At 36.5% G+C, this 13362-nt stretch overlaps 1 protein-coding gene across 1 annotated transcript in view; it reads right to left on the reverse strand.

Moving 5' to 3' along the window:
• GPC5 (glypican 5) overlaps positions 1-8703 on the reverse strand; it is a 732586-nt gene extending 723883 nt beyond the window's left edge. Inside the window, 1 exon segment of the mRNA XM_052785786.1 lies at positions 8548-8703. Coding sequence (XP_052641746.1) covers positions 8548-8656 — 109 coding nt within the window. The 5' untranslated portion in view covers positions 8657-8703.
• Positions 8704-13362: the final 4659 nt, after the last annotated feature.

The raw sequence follows: 13362 nt of genomic DNA on the forward strand, positions 1-13362 counted from the left end.
TTGATTTGAAAGAAATTTTCTTAGTGATGTAATAAGCCTGATCCTGCAGAACATCTATCCTATACTTTGTACAAGTTCATCTCATTCAAAACAAGCAACCAGCCCATGGCTATCAATCACAGTGGTGGTAGTGGAGGGGAACACCCATTGGAATTTAGATGCATCTCTCTCTATTCTTTAAGAGAAGTTAGTTAATTTGGCTCCCATTCAGCACATAATTCCTTCTTTTTAAAGTCCTGGTGACCATAGAGGATCCATTGAAAAGGGCAACAAAACTGATGAGATACGGACAATTGGAAGTATATCCAGCCCAGAGTTCATACATGCGTCAAAAAACACTTGTTCTAAAGTGATTCAGGCCTGGCAGGTGAAACTATGCCAGTGCATACTATATTTATAGATTATACAAATAATTAAAAATACTCACTGGAGCTGCAGCATGCAACCTTCCTTTATGGCAGATGAGTACCCTAACCACTGAACTACACAGCTGATTTTTCACTTTGCTTCTGTCCCAATTAATATTAAGCAGTTATACAGACCAGAAGAGCTGCAACAGTGAAGTCTAAGAGTTATACACTGCAAAATAAATAACCCAGAAAACAGCCAACTCTCCTCAGTAATCTGCTGTATTTTTAGACACTATCCAAAAATCCTACATAAATGGCTACTGTACACGTGCTAAATGGCTATGCAGCTGACCTACAGTGAATGTGTAGCATTCTGTAGTGTGACCTGCTATGCATATGCATTTTAAATGCACTTAAATACTGAATATAAACCGTTCTCTTCTGGAACTCCAGGATCAGCAGATCTCTATCATGCTACTCCTCTAGTCTGCACAGACCTACGTTCAAGCCCTTAATACAAGCTGAGATTTGCAGATTTATTAAAAATTGACACTACTTTTATCAATAGCTCTTTTAAGATTCAAGTAGTTACCTACGCCTGCTGATGACCTGTTCAATATTAGTAAAAGCTTTTCACTCACTATGCCATCTACTTCATTACATGACACAGACATACCTTTCTGCTTCATTCCAGAAGAACAGAAAGAAAAGTAGATAATCGCTTCCTATTTTGCATGTAAGCAAAGTGCCACTTGATGAGCAAAGGGGTGAACAATAGATTTCACATTACGTGCACAGAATCTACTTGCACGTTTCTACCTCTCTGGCAGGAGGGAAACGGTTCTCTCCGAGCAGTAAGCCAGCTTTCATTTACTTCAGGAAAAAAGCAATCACCTCCAAGTAGTTGACAGGCTGGAAACTCAAATATTAGCTTATTGCTCAATAACCTGCTTGTGCTCCCAGACCTCACTCACCCTTGAGCTACATTAGGGTGGCTGTAAGGTTTGGGAGAGTAGAGAACTTCTGAGTGCTGTTACTTTGGTGTATACAATATACATATTGGGGCACAGCTTCAGACACCTCAGTGTAGGTATCTAAATATTTGAAATTTAACTAAGTGTCCAAGCTTTCATTACAGTCAAGGGTGGTATTGGGCTCAGTTCAGTTGTCTAACCATAGGTTTCTAGTGACATCTGACAGGCCCTAAGGTGTCTAGCAGTAAATTCAGATTTTCTCACACAGGAGCAAAATTCTCCACCCAGGTTTATGTTTACTGTACAGTTCTTTTTTGCAGATTTCCTAGTTTAATTCTCTCTTTATTACATATCATGTACTTTTTCAAGTACAGGTGTAGTTGTTCACAGGAAAAGTCAGTATTTGGTTTGTTAAATTTTGTAATAATGTATTTTAATGTGTATTTGATTAATTCTAATTTGATGCAATTCTACCCTCCCTCACTCTTCCTTTTTGCTGTTTTGACAGGATGGTTTTCTAATTTAAAAAGTCACTTAAAATGCAATTGGATTTCCCTGCTTTAGATGTAACTTATCTATCTTCAAAAATTCCACCTAAAACCAGACAATTTTAGTCTATTTTTGCTGGGAAAGAAAATTGGTTTTACCTCTCACAAAGCCTTCGAAAATGCAGTACATGATTCGATTTTTCCTAAGCAGTATGCCAGGTTCACTGAGATGCAATTTGAAAAAAAAAATACTGAGGTAAAAATAAGACTGTCTATATTGTCAAAATGGCAAAATTCCTTGAATTTCCAACATGGAATATGCAGTTCATAATAGCAAAATTACTAAGTATCTAGTCAAGTGGCAGTGTATAGATTTAATAGCTCTATACACAAAAGTTCCATTCTAAGAATAATAAATAATTAAAAAAAAATTGTGTACAAAGTTTTGAACAAATTCATGTTCTTTTAATACTGAAATATAGTATTCTAAATTTAAACCCATTCTGCAAGCATCTTTATGACTGAAGCAGTCCATCCCATTATGTTATAGTAGAGAACTGTGTTATCTTCTTGGAGAGAAATTAATGAATAAACCCTTTTTTTGTTAGAGCATAGTACCCACAGATAAAGCTTAAAACTAGTTAAAACATTCAGTTCCTTTAACCATTCTTTGTAAATCACATTTTAAACCTGTCGTGAGGCTGAGAAAAGTCTGTTGAGCCGTCTAGTCTAAACCCTGGCCCCCAAAGCAGAATCAGTCATATCTACAACATAATTCTTGGCAGCTGTTGTCTTGTCCAGCTTGTTTCTAAGACCAGTGGACATGGAAACCCCCCAAAAGTTTAATCAAAAGCATTTTAATGTTGTCACTGGAAAATATTTCCTCACATTGAGCCTACATTTTCTTTGCTATAGTATGAAACCATTGGTTATCTACTATGTGACAGAGAACAGATAACTACCTTCTTCTACGTAGTTGTCACCTATTTTTTTGAAGAAATAGCATAATTCTTCCCTAGGTTTCTCATTTTAAAGGAACTAGGGTTATCCATTTTTTTAAGTTACATGTTTAGATTTCAGAGTATATTTTTTCTCTTTTTTCCAGTTGTTCCATGTCTGTCTTCAAGTAAACTACCCAAAACTGAACACAGTTCTCCACTTCAGCAGTGCAAAACAGAAAAGTTTGAGTTCACAAATCTCTGCTGTCTTTCCGTTTAAGAATCCTACGACAGTTGCCTGTCTTACAACAGCATGAAACTGCTAACTTTTGTCAGCTTTTGATCCATCATTACTCCCAGAATCTTTCCTACAGAACAGATCCATTGCAAGTTATCGCCCATCTTGTTATGTCTTCCACTGTTTCTCCCCAATTAAACCTAGCATCTTGCATTTGTTCCTACTGAACATGTTTTTCAGACTTTGTCTCCAACTTGTCAAGATTATTTTGAGTTCTGTCTTTCAACAAGGCTTGACTTGCTGAGGTTGTTTTTTGTTTGGTTTTTTTTTTTTACATTTTCTTAACAGAATAAAAATTCTAAGTGAACACTTTTCCACATGTACTTGGAAATCTTGGAAATTTGAAAGGCTACAGAAAATGCTGTCTTTGAAACAACACTAAACATTTGTTTGAAACCACCAACTTTATACTGCCGCCTTCTGTTGGAGTTCACTTTTCTTTCAAACTCCTACATTTTGCCAGCAATTAGCTTCCCAAAATTCTCAGAATAAGCAGGAAGCAGGCATCCGCAGTTCTGTGAAAATGCAAACTTTCTATAGCCACTGCTCCCAAGGGAATGATGCTTTAAATTTGTATCTCTCAGATTTTTTCTAATGTATGAGCACTACATAAAGTATAAAAATTCTAAATTAGCATATGTCTACACTGATTACTGTGTTATACAGACGTAAACCAAAATACTAGTTAGCTGGGTACTAACAAAAATATGATTATGAAAAAATCTTAGTATTCACCAAGTGTGTAAGTCTGAACAGTGTGCCTACATCAGCTTAATTGTAACTCAGGTATTACTGCAACTAGAAGAAATAATTAAGTGATGGTAAACAAACATAGGCTGAGGCAAGAATCCATGAGCACAAGCGCATGCTGAAGAAGTACAACTTAAGAAAAGACTGATGTGGTGAAAACTGTTATTACAGAAGCCCATTAAATCCCTGTGTATGTATACCCCAGGAATGCCTGTAGCACAGCATACATGTATGTAAATAAGTATCTAAAAGATAAGAATGAAATACAATAGAAGTAAATCCCTCTAGAATGATAAAAGACTTGCCTGCAATACAGAAATAAAACTCAGGATTAATAATGAAATTTTAAGTATTAATCTAAAACTCCAGATTTCTGCACTTACAACAGCCCCTTAATGCTGTGTTTTATTTATATATAGACATACTGGGTCCAATTCTAAGTTATATATACAAGGAATTCTAAGTTATAAATATAGGGAATCAAAATACCATCTGAATAGATAATTTCTGAAGTTAATAAAGTTTGTGTAACAGCTTTGCTCCTTCCACCAACCAGTGGGTATAATCAACTCCCTGTATTACTAAAATTCCCTACTTCCTCAGTCCATCAGGGAACACAATTGTAGCTGTGGGTAAGGTCTGCAGAGCAACAGAGAATGAAGAGCATAACTCTGGTGAACCAGAGATATTTTTGAGACCTTCATCCCTCAATATAACAACAGAGTGACAATCAGGTCTCTTAGCCAGTCCACTTTTTTGACTTTCAATAGAATCGTTCAGTTTCATTTAATTAATAGAAGTTGGGATTCACAGGTATTTGGATTTTAGCTTATTTGTATCACACTTAAAAAATAAAGGATTATGGAGCCGAGAAAGAAGAAAATGTTGGAACTTCAAAGTAGTTCTTCGCATTGCAAATGATCTAGAGGGCAATATATCATTTGAAACCATGAGATACAGCAGCTCTTGCTGGAAGTTTTCTAATCTTCAAATCATTCTTCAGAAAACTTCACAAATGGAAAACAATTGAATCAGTGCCAGGGCAGACTTAGTTTTACAAAGATGAGCAGATATTCCATTATTTCTTATGGCTTACCATGCTACCAGAGAAAGCAGCTCAGATTTCAACACGTTGTCTAGTTCACACAATTTATTTTAGCTACTGACTAGAACGTTATCATATTTAAATGTAGTAATTTTACTGTGACCTCAAACAATATTGAGTTTGACATCACTTAATTCTGGTCTAGGATAAAGTGGACATATATCTATTGTGTAGTGATAATTTCACAGAAGAACATGAAACTGCATCAGAAAAACCTGATTCAATTTACTCCAGAACTTTGATCACAAAGGCATTAGAATTTTCCTACACAGTAGGAAAAATGTCAGGAAATGCTGTATTGAAGAACGTGGTTTATTACCTCTTTCTTACAGAGACACACTTGCCAAGTCCACTGTTTTGGTGACAGATTGCCACATTCATAAATGATTCAATAGTTAAATCAACTGTACAGTACTAGAGTTGCCAAATATAGCAGCACAAAGAAAAGTCCATTTACTTTCAGACTCTACAACCTAATTATTATCTCTGAATTTCCCATTCAATCAGACAAGCTGCTGTCTTGTTCTATGTCATGCATTGCCACTTTTTAAAGGGTTATGAGCTCTCTGCATGGAAAAACGGTGAAGCAACATATGATCTGCTATTCTGTTGCACAGAGCTCCATCCCACTCCAAATCACCAGATTCTTAGATGACTATTTAATTCCTCTCCCAGTTGTTAGAAACCGTAGGGAATTTTTTTTTTCCCTACACAAAAACTGGCACTGCATTGTGACTATACAAGGGCTGACCCTGGTGGCACTTGTTCCTCTTTTGTTTGGAGGTATAGACAAGGGTCAGTGTGAACTTTGAGTAACATCCAAGAACTGTGGAAAAGGAGCGTGTGTGTGCATGTGTGCATATATATAGGTCTACAGTATATAAAATAAAGGTTTAAAAAGCATGGTTTTATCTTACCACTAGAATGGACATGTTACAGCAATCCCTGTACAGCATTCATAATCTTTTTCTCAGTTAACATAATAAATGCTAAAAATGCAGATATGTGCAAGAACGTTATCTTATCAAAATAACTGTCTTGAAACACAATTATACAGCTTAAGTTCTCTAGTCACCTCTCCCAAAGAAAGAATGATTTCTTGCTCTCCGTAATATCTCTCCCACTTACCAGATTAGTATCTTACTTAACTTCACTCTCACCTATCCTTCTGTTCCCTCACCACTCCTCATAGGTATTAAAAAGAAACAAGATTCACAGTGAAAAAGAAAATACACACTCTGAAACACCCTGAAATGTAAGGAAAATATAAGCAAAAAAACTGTAACAGTACTTGCTAGGAAGCAGTACACAAGTGGTACAATTTGCCCTATGTAGCTTGACATGTCCTAAGGGATGTGGGATTTTTGCAACATTTGAAAATTGTCAATAGAGTTACTATCAGCAGGCAGCACTTACCACAATACAGAACCACAGGATTTTAACAAACATTAGAAGGCGACAAAGATATGTACATTTACTCTCATATAAAGATACAGTTTATAGATACATACAGTTAATAGGTAGACAGGCAGACAGATGCCTCATTTCACTAACACATTCATCCTAAAGTACTCAGGATCTCTAGACTGTATTTAATACAGAGAGAAAACACACCTCCGAATACCTCCAGAGGCAGATACAGATTACTTACTTTAACTGCCTACCTCTTTCTACTGAGTATGTAAGAAACTGAAAGAAAACATTAGCTATTTGTTCTGTTTGGATCCAGTCCACCTCTTTTAGGCCAAGGCATCCAACCTCAACAGACTTTGAAAAGAGGCAAGTGACAACAATGGCAAAGTCCATGACACCTGCTCCCCTCTGCACACACCCCAACAATCCCCTTCACGCTTTCTGCCTTAACTGCTGAGATGTCTGTCCAGTTGCCAAAGTAGCAGAAGAGGTAATCGCACTCCTAGCTGCACAGCCCAACCTCAGCTAAACATAAAGGGAATGCCTACAGATTTGGTGAACACTGAGATGGACACCCTGTCATACAGTAATTCAGATTGGAAAGGACTTTCAGGAGGTCTCCAGTCCAAACTCTTGCTCAAAGCAGGGTCAAAACTGAATTCAGATCAGGTATAATGTCTTACTATGTTCCTAGAGTTCAAAACCCCAAAAATAGCAGCAGCATCTTATCATGCTCTCTGAACCTGAAATCATCTAGCTTGAATTTTAGTTAGCAACAGTAGCAATTCTTCAAAAATGAGTGGCATGTTCAACAGCATGTTTTTCCACAAATAAATACTTCAAGGTTAAGCAAGGCTTTAAATCTAAATAATACCATAATCCACAGAATATTCTCTCTCAATTATACTTCTTTACATAAAAGGAAATTAAAGAGTACGAAAGCATGTACTTCAAAAATACATTAAGTGTATAAGGTATATAATATATCTATACTTTAAAGTATATGCTTTGACAAATATTTGTGTAAAAGCAAATGATGAAAGAAAGCCAGTGGGAGAAGTAATTAGTGTTAGGCTACATATTTGGGAAGGATGGCTTGCATTCCTGCAACAAGAACTGCTCACACATATTTCACCAAAAAAACGAAAAACTGTAATTCTCAAGCAGTCCTGAAACCATCCCTCTATAGGGAGGACATATCATCACTAGGCTACAGGGGCAGGCTCCTTTCTTTGCGCCAGTGCCTAAATTTCAAAAAGGGAAGGCTTTAGGACCCCAGAGTCGACTTTGCTGCCCATTTTATGGCCCCAGGCAGTTGTTTTTGTTCTACTAATCATTTTAGCTTCACAGGTTAAAAACAAGAGAGTCACCAGAAGCACAACTTCCTAAGCCTGCACAAAGTTACCATCTTACCCTGTCCAATCAAGCGGTCGTTAAGGCCACAAGTACACATTAATAGACAAATGACAAGACTGTAGGGCTTTGTCCTCAACACAGGTAAACGCTCTATCCCCTTCTATCACATACAACCTCATACTGCCGCTATTTCTCACATCTTCCCAGCTCCTAGCCAATTTCAACATTAACTTATGCCTTATTAATTCAGAGAAAACTGAATAGCATGCAGGGTAATTGCTAAAAGGCAATCCCACCACCAGCCCAAATAACTACTAATTTATCAGATAGCTTCCTATTGTGCATTGGAGCAACTGTCACTCAACCTCCAATTTTTTTTTTAAAGTATTTTTAGAAGCTCAGAAATTTTTTTTTGAGAATCAAAAGCTTACAAAACTAGATCCCAAAAATGAACCTCGAAAACAAACTACCCACGTATTTCTATTAGAACAAGACAAAGAACACGGTGGGCAGAAATACTGGAATAACAAAATCTCTCTTTTGTAGCACTCCAGGCAATAATTTTGCATGTTAGTATCATCCAAATTAAAGAAGTTCAAGAGGAACGCCAAGTTACACGTTTACAATTCAAATCAAAGCATCTTACTAGAACAGTTTTTTACTTTTCTCAAATATCATTTTTTAAAAGTCACAAATTCCAAAAGCAGTGCAGTTTCTAATCACCTGCATGATTTAATAATCCTTCTTTGAAAGCATAAAAGCATAGGAAGAAACGAAAAATTAACAGATAACTTTTATTACATGCATAAACTAATCAAAGATGAAAATCAAGAAAAGTATGAACAAGTTTGGAAAGAAAAAGCAGAAAGCCTTACCTTGAAAAGCAGCTGCATTATGAGTTATTAAAAATTTTAATGTAGCACTTGATGTTTGAAGCACTTGCTGTAGATCTTGCTTTGTTGCAGTCTGGTATCTTTCTTCCATCTTTTTGGTACACCATGTTGGATTTTTAGAAGTATAAACCTGGATATCAACCCCTAGATAAAGAGACAATTACACTGATTATTGATTACTACAAAACAGAAGTACACAACACACAAATACATAGAAAACATTTCTTTTTTTTTTTTTTTCCCCACAGGTATAAACACAGAAAAGAAATACCCAAGGCTTTAAAGACATCTGGTCTTGTTAAACAAAAAATAGAAGGGGTTGCTATCTAAAGTTCTGTTATTACAGTTAATTAATGTCATGTAATTACCCTGACACTGTAATCTTATTCCAGCTGTGAATATTGCTAACTAATGTTGGTAGAATACACTGACTATGCATTGTACAGATGGTATATACCCCATCCCTGGAAACACTCAAGGTCAGGTTGGAGGGGGCTTGGAGCAACCTGACCTAGTTGAAGATGTCCCTGCTTATTGCAGGGGGGGTGGACCAGATGACCTTTAAAGGTCCATTCCAACCCACACCATGCTATGATTCTATGATTATCTAGCATACTGAACTGCTGGGCCAGCACTCTTGCTCTTCTGTAAATCCTGGACTGGAAAGCGCTAACTACTGCTAAATATTACAAACACACCAGTGGAAAGCCCATTCCTGATAGGTTTATAATGAATACTCTCATGCTAACTTTTATATGGAGCAGTCCTAAGTTCTAGTCTCATCTCTCTTACTGTGTCCTTCTCTAATGTCTAACATTCCCATGTATCTGTCATGCCAATTCACTACTTCACTAACAAGTCAGGAAATGTTCCTAGAAAGGAGTACCTTTTCAAATTTTAGGCATGCTGAAATTCAAGAGGGGCAATTCAGTACTGTTATAACAGCTGCCTGTTTCATATTTTTTTTATAACTGGAGCATAATCAAGCATGAAAATACCTTATTCACCTTCTCTGTTATCATGTGGTATTTAAAATCTTTTTTACACTGTATCTAAACAATGCTTTCTAAAATGAGGAAACAAACACTTCATGAAAGATATGAGAATTTAAATTATATTAAAACAAAATTTAACGGTCCAATCCAAATTCTGTTCTCAGATATGCTGTTTCACTGACAGATATCACAAGATTTCTAGCAAACATAGTGAAAAACTTTTTTTATCTGCTCTGTGGACTAAATTCTAATTCTGTGGTTGTGTGTATATGCATCACTCTTTCTTCATAACAGGTAAAAAGGGAAGAACATGATCAGAAGAAAAACAGTAAGAAATTAAAAAGTCAAAACTTAAATCCACATTGCCCTTGTCTCTATACTCACTTTCAGCTCTTACACCACCTCTTTGTACTTAACCTTTTATTTCCCTATCACTAAACCTACAAGATTGAACATTCATTTTAAATCTTTTTTTTTGCCCCACTATTTTTCTCTTATAAATCATTCTAAGATAGTATGAATATAGTTATGGGGAAAGGCAGGCCTTACACATTTTGCACCCTAAATACTCCATTAGTTATCTTATGTAAATTAGGAGAGTTAAATAATATATTCCAGAAAGCTAAGAAAGAAAAGTTAAGCTACTGGGGGCTGGATCGAAGCATTCTGGAAGAATGACAAAATGTTTGAATTCATTATATCAAACTCATGTCCCTTTATCCATGTGTTGGTTGAAGCCATCTTAACGAAGCGATTCCCGGCCCTGGAACTTCACTTTGGCTACACAGTGGGAAAAAATGTTATTATTTACATAGGGTAATCCCAGTCCTGAAGCAGGAACCCGCTGTGTCATACTTAGGTAGAAAAGATCCAGAAGATTCCTTACAAATTACGTTTAGAAAAGCACGAGACCAGAATGAAATTGGTAAATGATATGGACCATAAAAAAAGGGAGTTATCCCAAGCCCTGAATGAACACTCGTCTCTACAATACTACCCAGAAGTAATTTGATTCCCATGACAAATAAACAAATTTCCCTTGCTAATTGCAGATAATATGGTCTCAGATTTGCTGAACATTTTGTTCTGGCATCAGTGGTTTCTATGATCACAATTCCTGGTCCCTCCATCCAAAAGCAGGTGCAGAAGGAGGATACACTTGAACCTTCAGTATTAAATACTACAGAATTTCTCTTAATTTTTAAGGGATCTTTTTCTGCTTCATGCTTTAAGTCATATGATGTAAGTTTTCAGGCAAAACTAATTCATTTTAGTGAGGAGTGCTGCTCAGAAATTGATATAATTCTATATTTACAAAGACAAAAGTTTGACTCCGTATACACAAGAACGGTTTACTGCCCATGGTAAAAATGTGTGCCTTGAAGTAAGTCCATTTCACAGCCATAAGCAGCAGTAAATATCATTATGTTAAACAGTAAATACTTTAAGAAGTCCTACTACCATACAGAATTCACAAATCTAAGATTGCCTTCATGGTAGCATGCAAAAGTAGGAACGTAACCTCTCGATGTGAAAATGAACTAAGGCAAGTGACATCCCTGTAAACAAACCTCTTTGAAGTGGTTTCCAGTAGCAGTTTAACACACAGCAATTAGTACACCTACAAGCCACAGTCCAGGAAGCTGAACACCTTCACTATCACAACAGAAAGTTCAAACTCTATTCTAATGCAGGTATGAATCACTGAACTTCTGTGAGTATTAAGAAATTTTATTTAAGTGTTATACTATTGCTACAAGATATCTTTTTCCTCATACAGCCTGATGTTTTTGAAGGCTATTTATCCTCATCATTTATTTAAAAATAGAATTTCCATGTTCTTCAGTATGCACATTTTTACAGTTTACAAAGTAATGTCTCCTGGCAGGCTGCCTTTACAAATCTCTTGCCATGTGAAAACTTTAATATTCCATCCTCCAACATTCCAATTCAGCCAAAGAATGAAGAAAAGCTGCAAAAATAAGGTGGTCTATTAAATTACCTATTTATTAGCTACTCTAGTATTTATGTTATGCATGCCAAAGAAAGTGCTTAGTGTCAGAGCCAGCCTTTAACAAAGTTGCTTGCCTGCAAGCAACACTAATGAGCATCTTAAAATAATTTTTATTAAAAACACAGTTCACCAGTGCTCTATAACCTCAGAATCCATGTAACTATCTATATACAGCCTCCCTCTCCTCCATCCCCACTGCACGCCCCATGCTTCCCCAAGCCAGATTTCAATCCTTTGACCCCACTGACACCAACCTCCCAGTCCATACCAGCTCTCCAAACTGAGCCACTGCACTGCTGACAATCCCTACCTTCCTACAGCATTCCCACATTCCCAGTCCTAGACACCACAACCCCACCCGCAAAATACTGAAGACTCCTCTCCTCTCATCCCACTTTTCCTCACAAAATAATGGCATGCCTTGCAATAGTCCAAATCGCAGCCCAGGATAAAACAAAGCAGACATAGAAATTGCTACATCACACAAGAGCAATATAATTCAGATTAGCTGCTCTGGGCACAGGCCTCCCTGCAACTAAAACTCAGTAAAAAGTGGGCAAGGAGCAGCAGCAGCAGGAATGGACCAAGCCGTGGGACCCCAAGCAACCACTTCACATGCTTGTGCTTAAGGCTGGCCACATCTAGGATTTAAAACAGGCAAAGCTGGAACTTGAACTACATGAAAGTTTGTTTTTCTGCAACCTATAGCTGTAGCTCTCACGACACTTGTTTAAAAGTTAAATCTCTTTATCAGGGCAGTGGTGATGGCTTCAGGAAACTTTGGTTCTGGAAAGAGACAGCAGGTTATTCAAGGGAATGGGTCAAGAGAACAGATTAGTGTTGCATGACTCAAATCAAGAAATGTAAGGATTAAAGCTATGTTAATACTATCTGTTTCAGGAGTGAGTTATGCTGCATGTTTATGAAACACATGCAACTTCGGGTATAGTAACTCTAATGCAAAACATGTCTAAGTTGATGTTGTTTAAGGAAATAAGACACTGCAAGTTTCTATAAATTCTTTTAAATTCTCTTGCTCGTTATTAGATACATTTGCTCTCATACTGAATACTAATTAATTTAAATATTAATGACAGTAAATGAGAATTTTAAAATAACATACTGTTAAAACAGCAAGCAACAAACTGGACTAATATACCACCCACCTACAAACAAATTAAAGGAATGACAAATAAGCCTGCAGCAATATTTACTCATCGTACCAGAAGGGTCTACCCACAGGTATGATGCGCAGTTCTCTCTCTCCCATTTTATTTTTTTTTATTCTCAAAGAGTTTATCACACAAAGAATATCACAGTACGAGACAAGCCAAGTTATAGTCTGTAGCATGCCAGCAGCAATACACCTCACAAACATCAAGAGAAAAAATGTTTATACTGATAGCAATATTCACAATATTGCATTACAAGAGCCTTTTCTCCTTTTTGATTACTGAATATTATCTTCCGCTTGTAACAAAAAACAACCCACTACTGTTGCAAAATGGCAGGCAGCTATCTAGTCATGTAGCAGACACTGTAAAAGACAGGAACCATGTTATTAAGTTGTTTGGACACATTTCAATGCCATACGAATTTCAGACTTACTTTATTCTTTATTCCCCTATATATGTTCTTTAGGTTCTTTTCTGAAAAGGGAAGGTTTTATTTATGTTTGCTTATTTAAAAAATAGATTCTCTGGTTATTTTTTTTAATTATTTGTGCATATGATTTCTCTTTACTAACCTTCAAACAAATCAGCAGAGAGTTCAGAAAGAAAGAATTAG

The sequence above is a fragment of the Harpia harpyja genome, chromosome 4, assembly GCF_026419915.1.
Source record: "Harpia harpyja isolate bHarHar1 chromosome 4, bHarHar1 primary haplotype, whole genome shotgun sequence".
Classification (NCBI taxonomy): Eukaryota; Metazoa; Chordata; class Aves; order Accipitriformes; family Accipitridae; genus Harpia; species Harpia harpyja.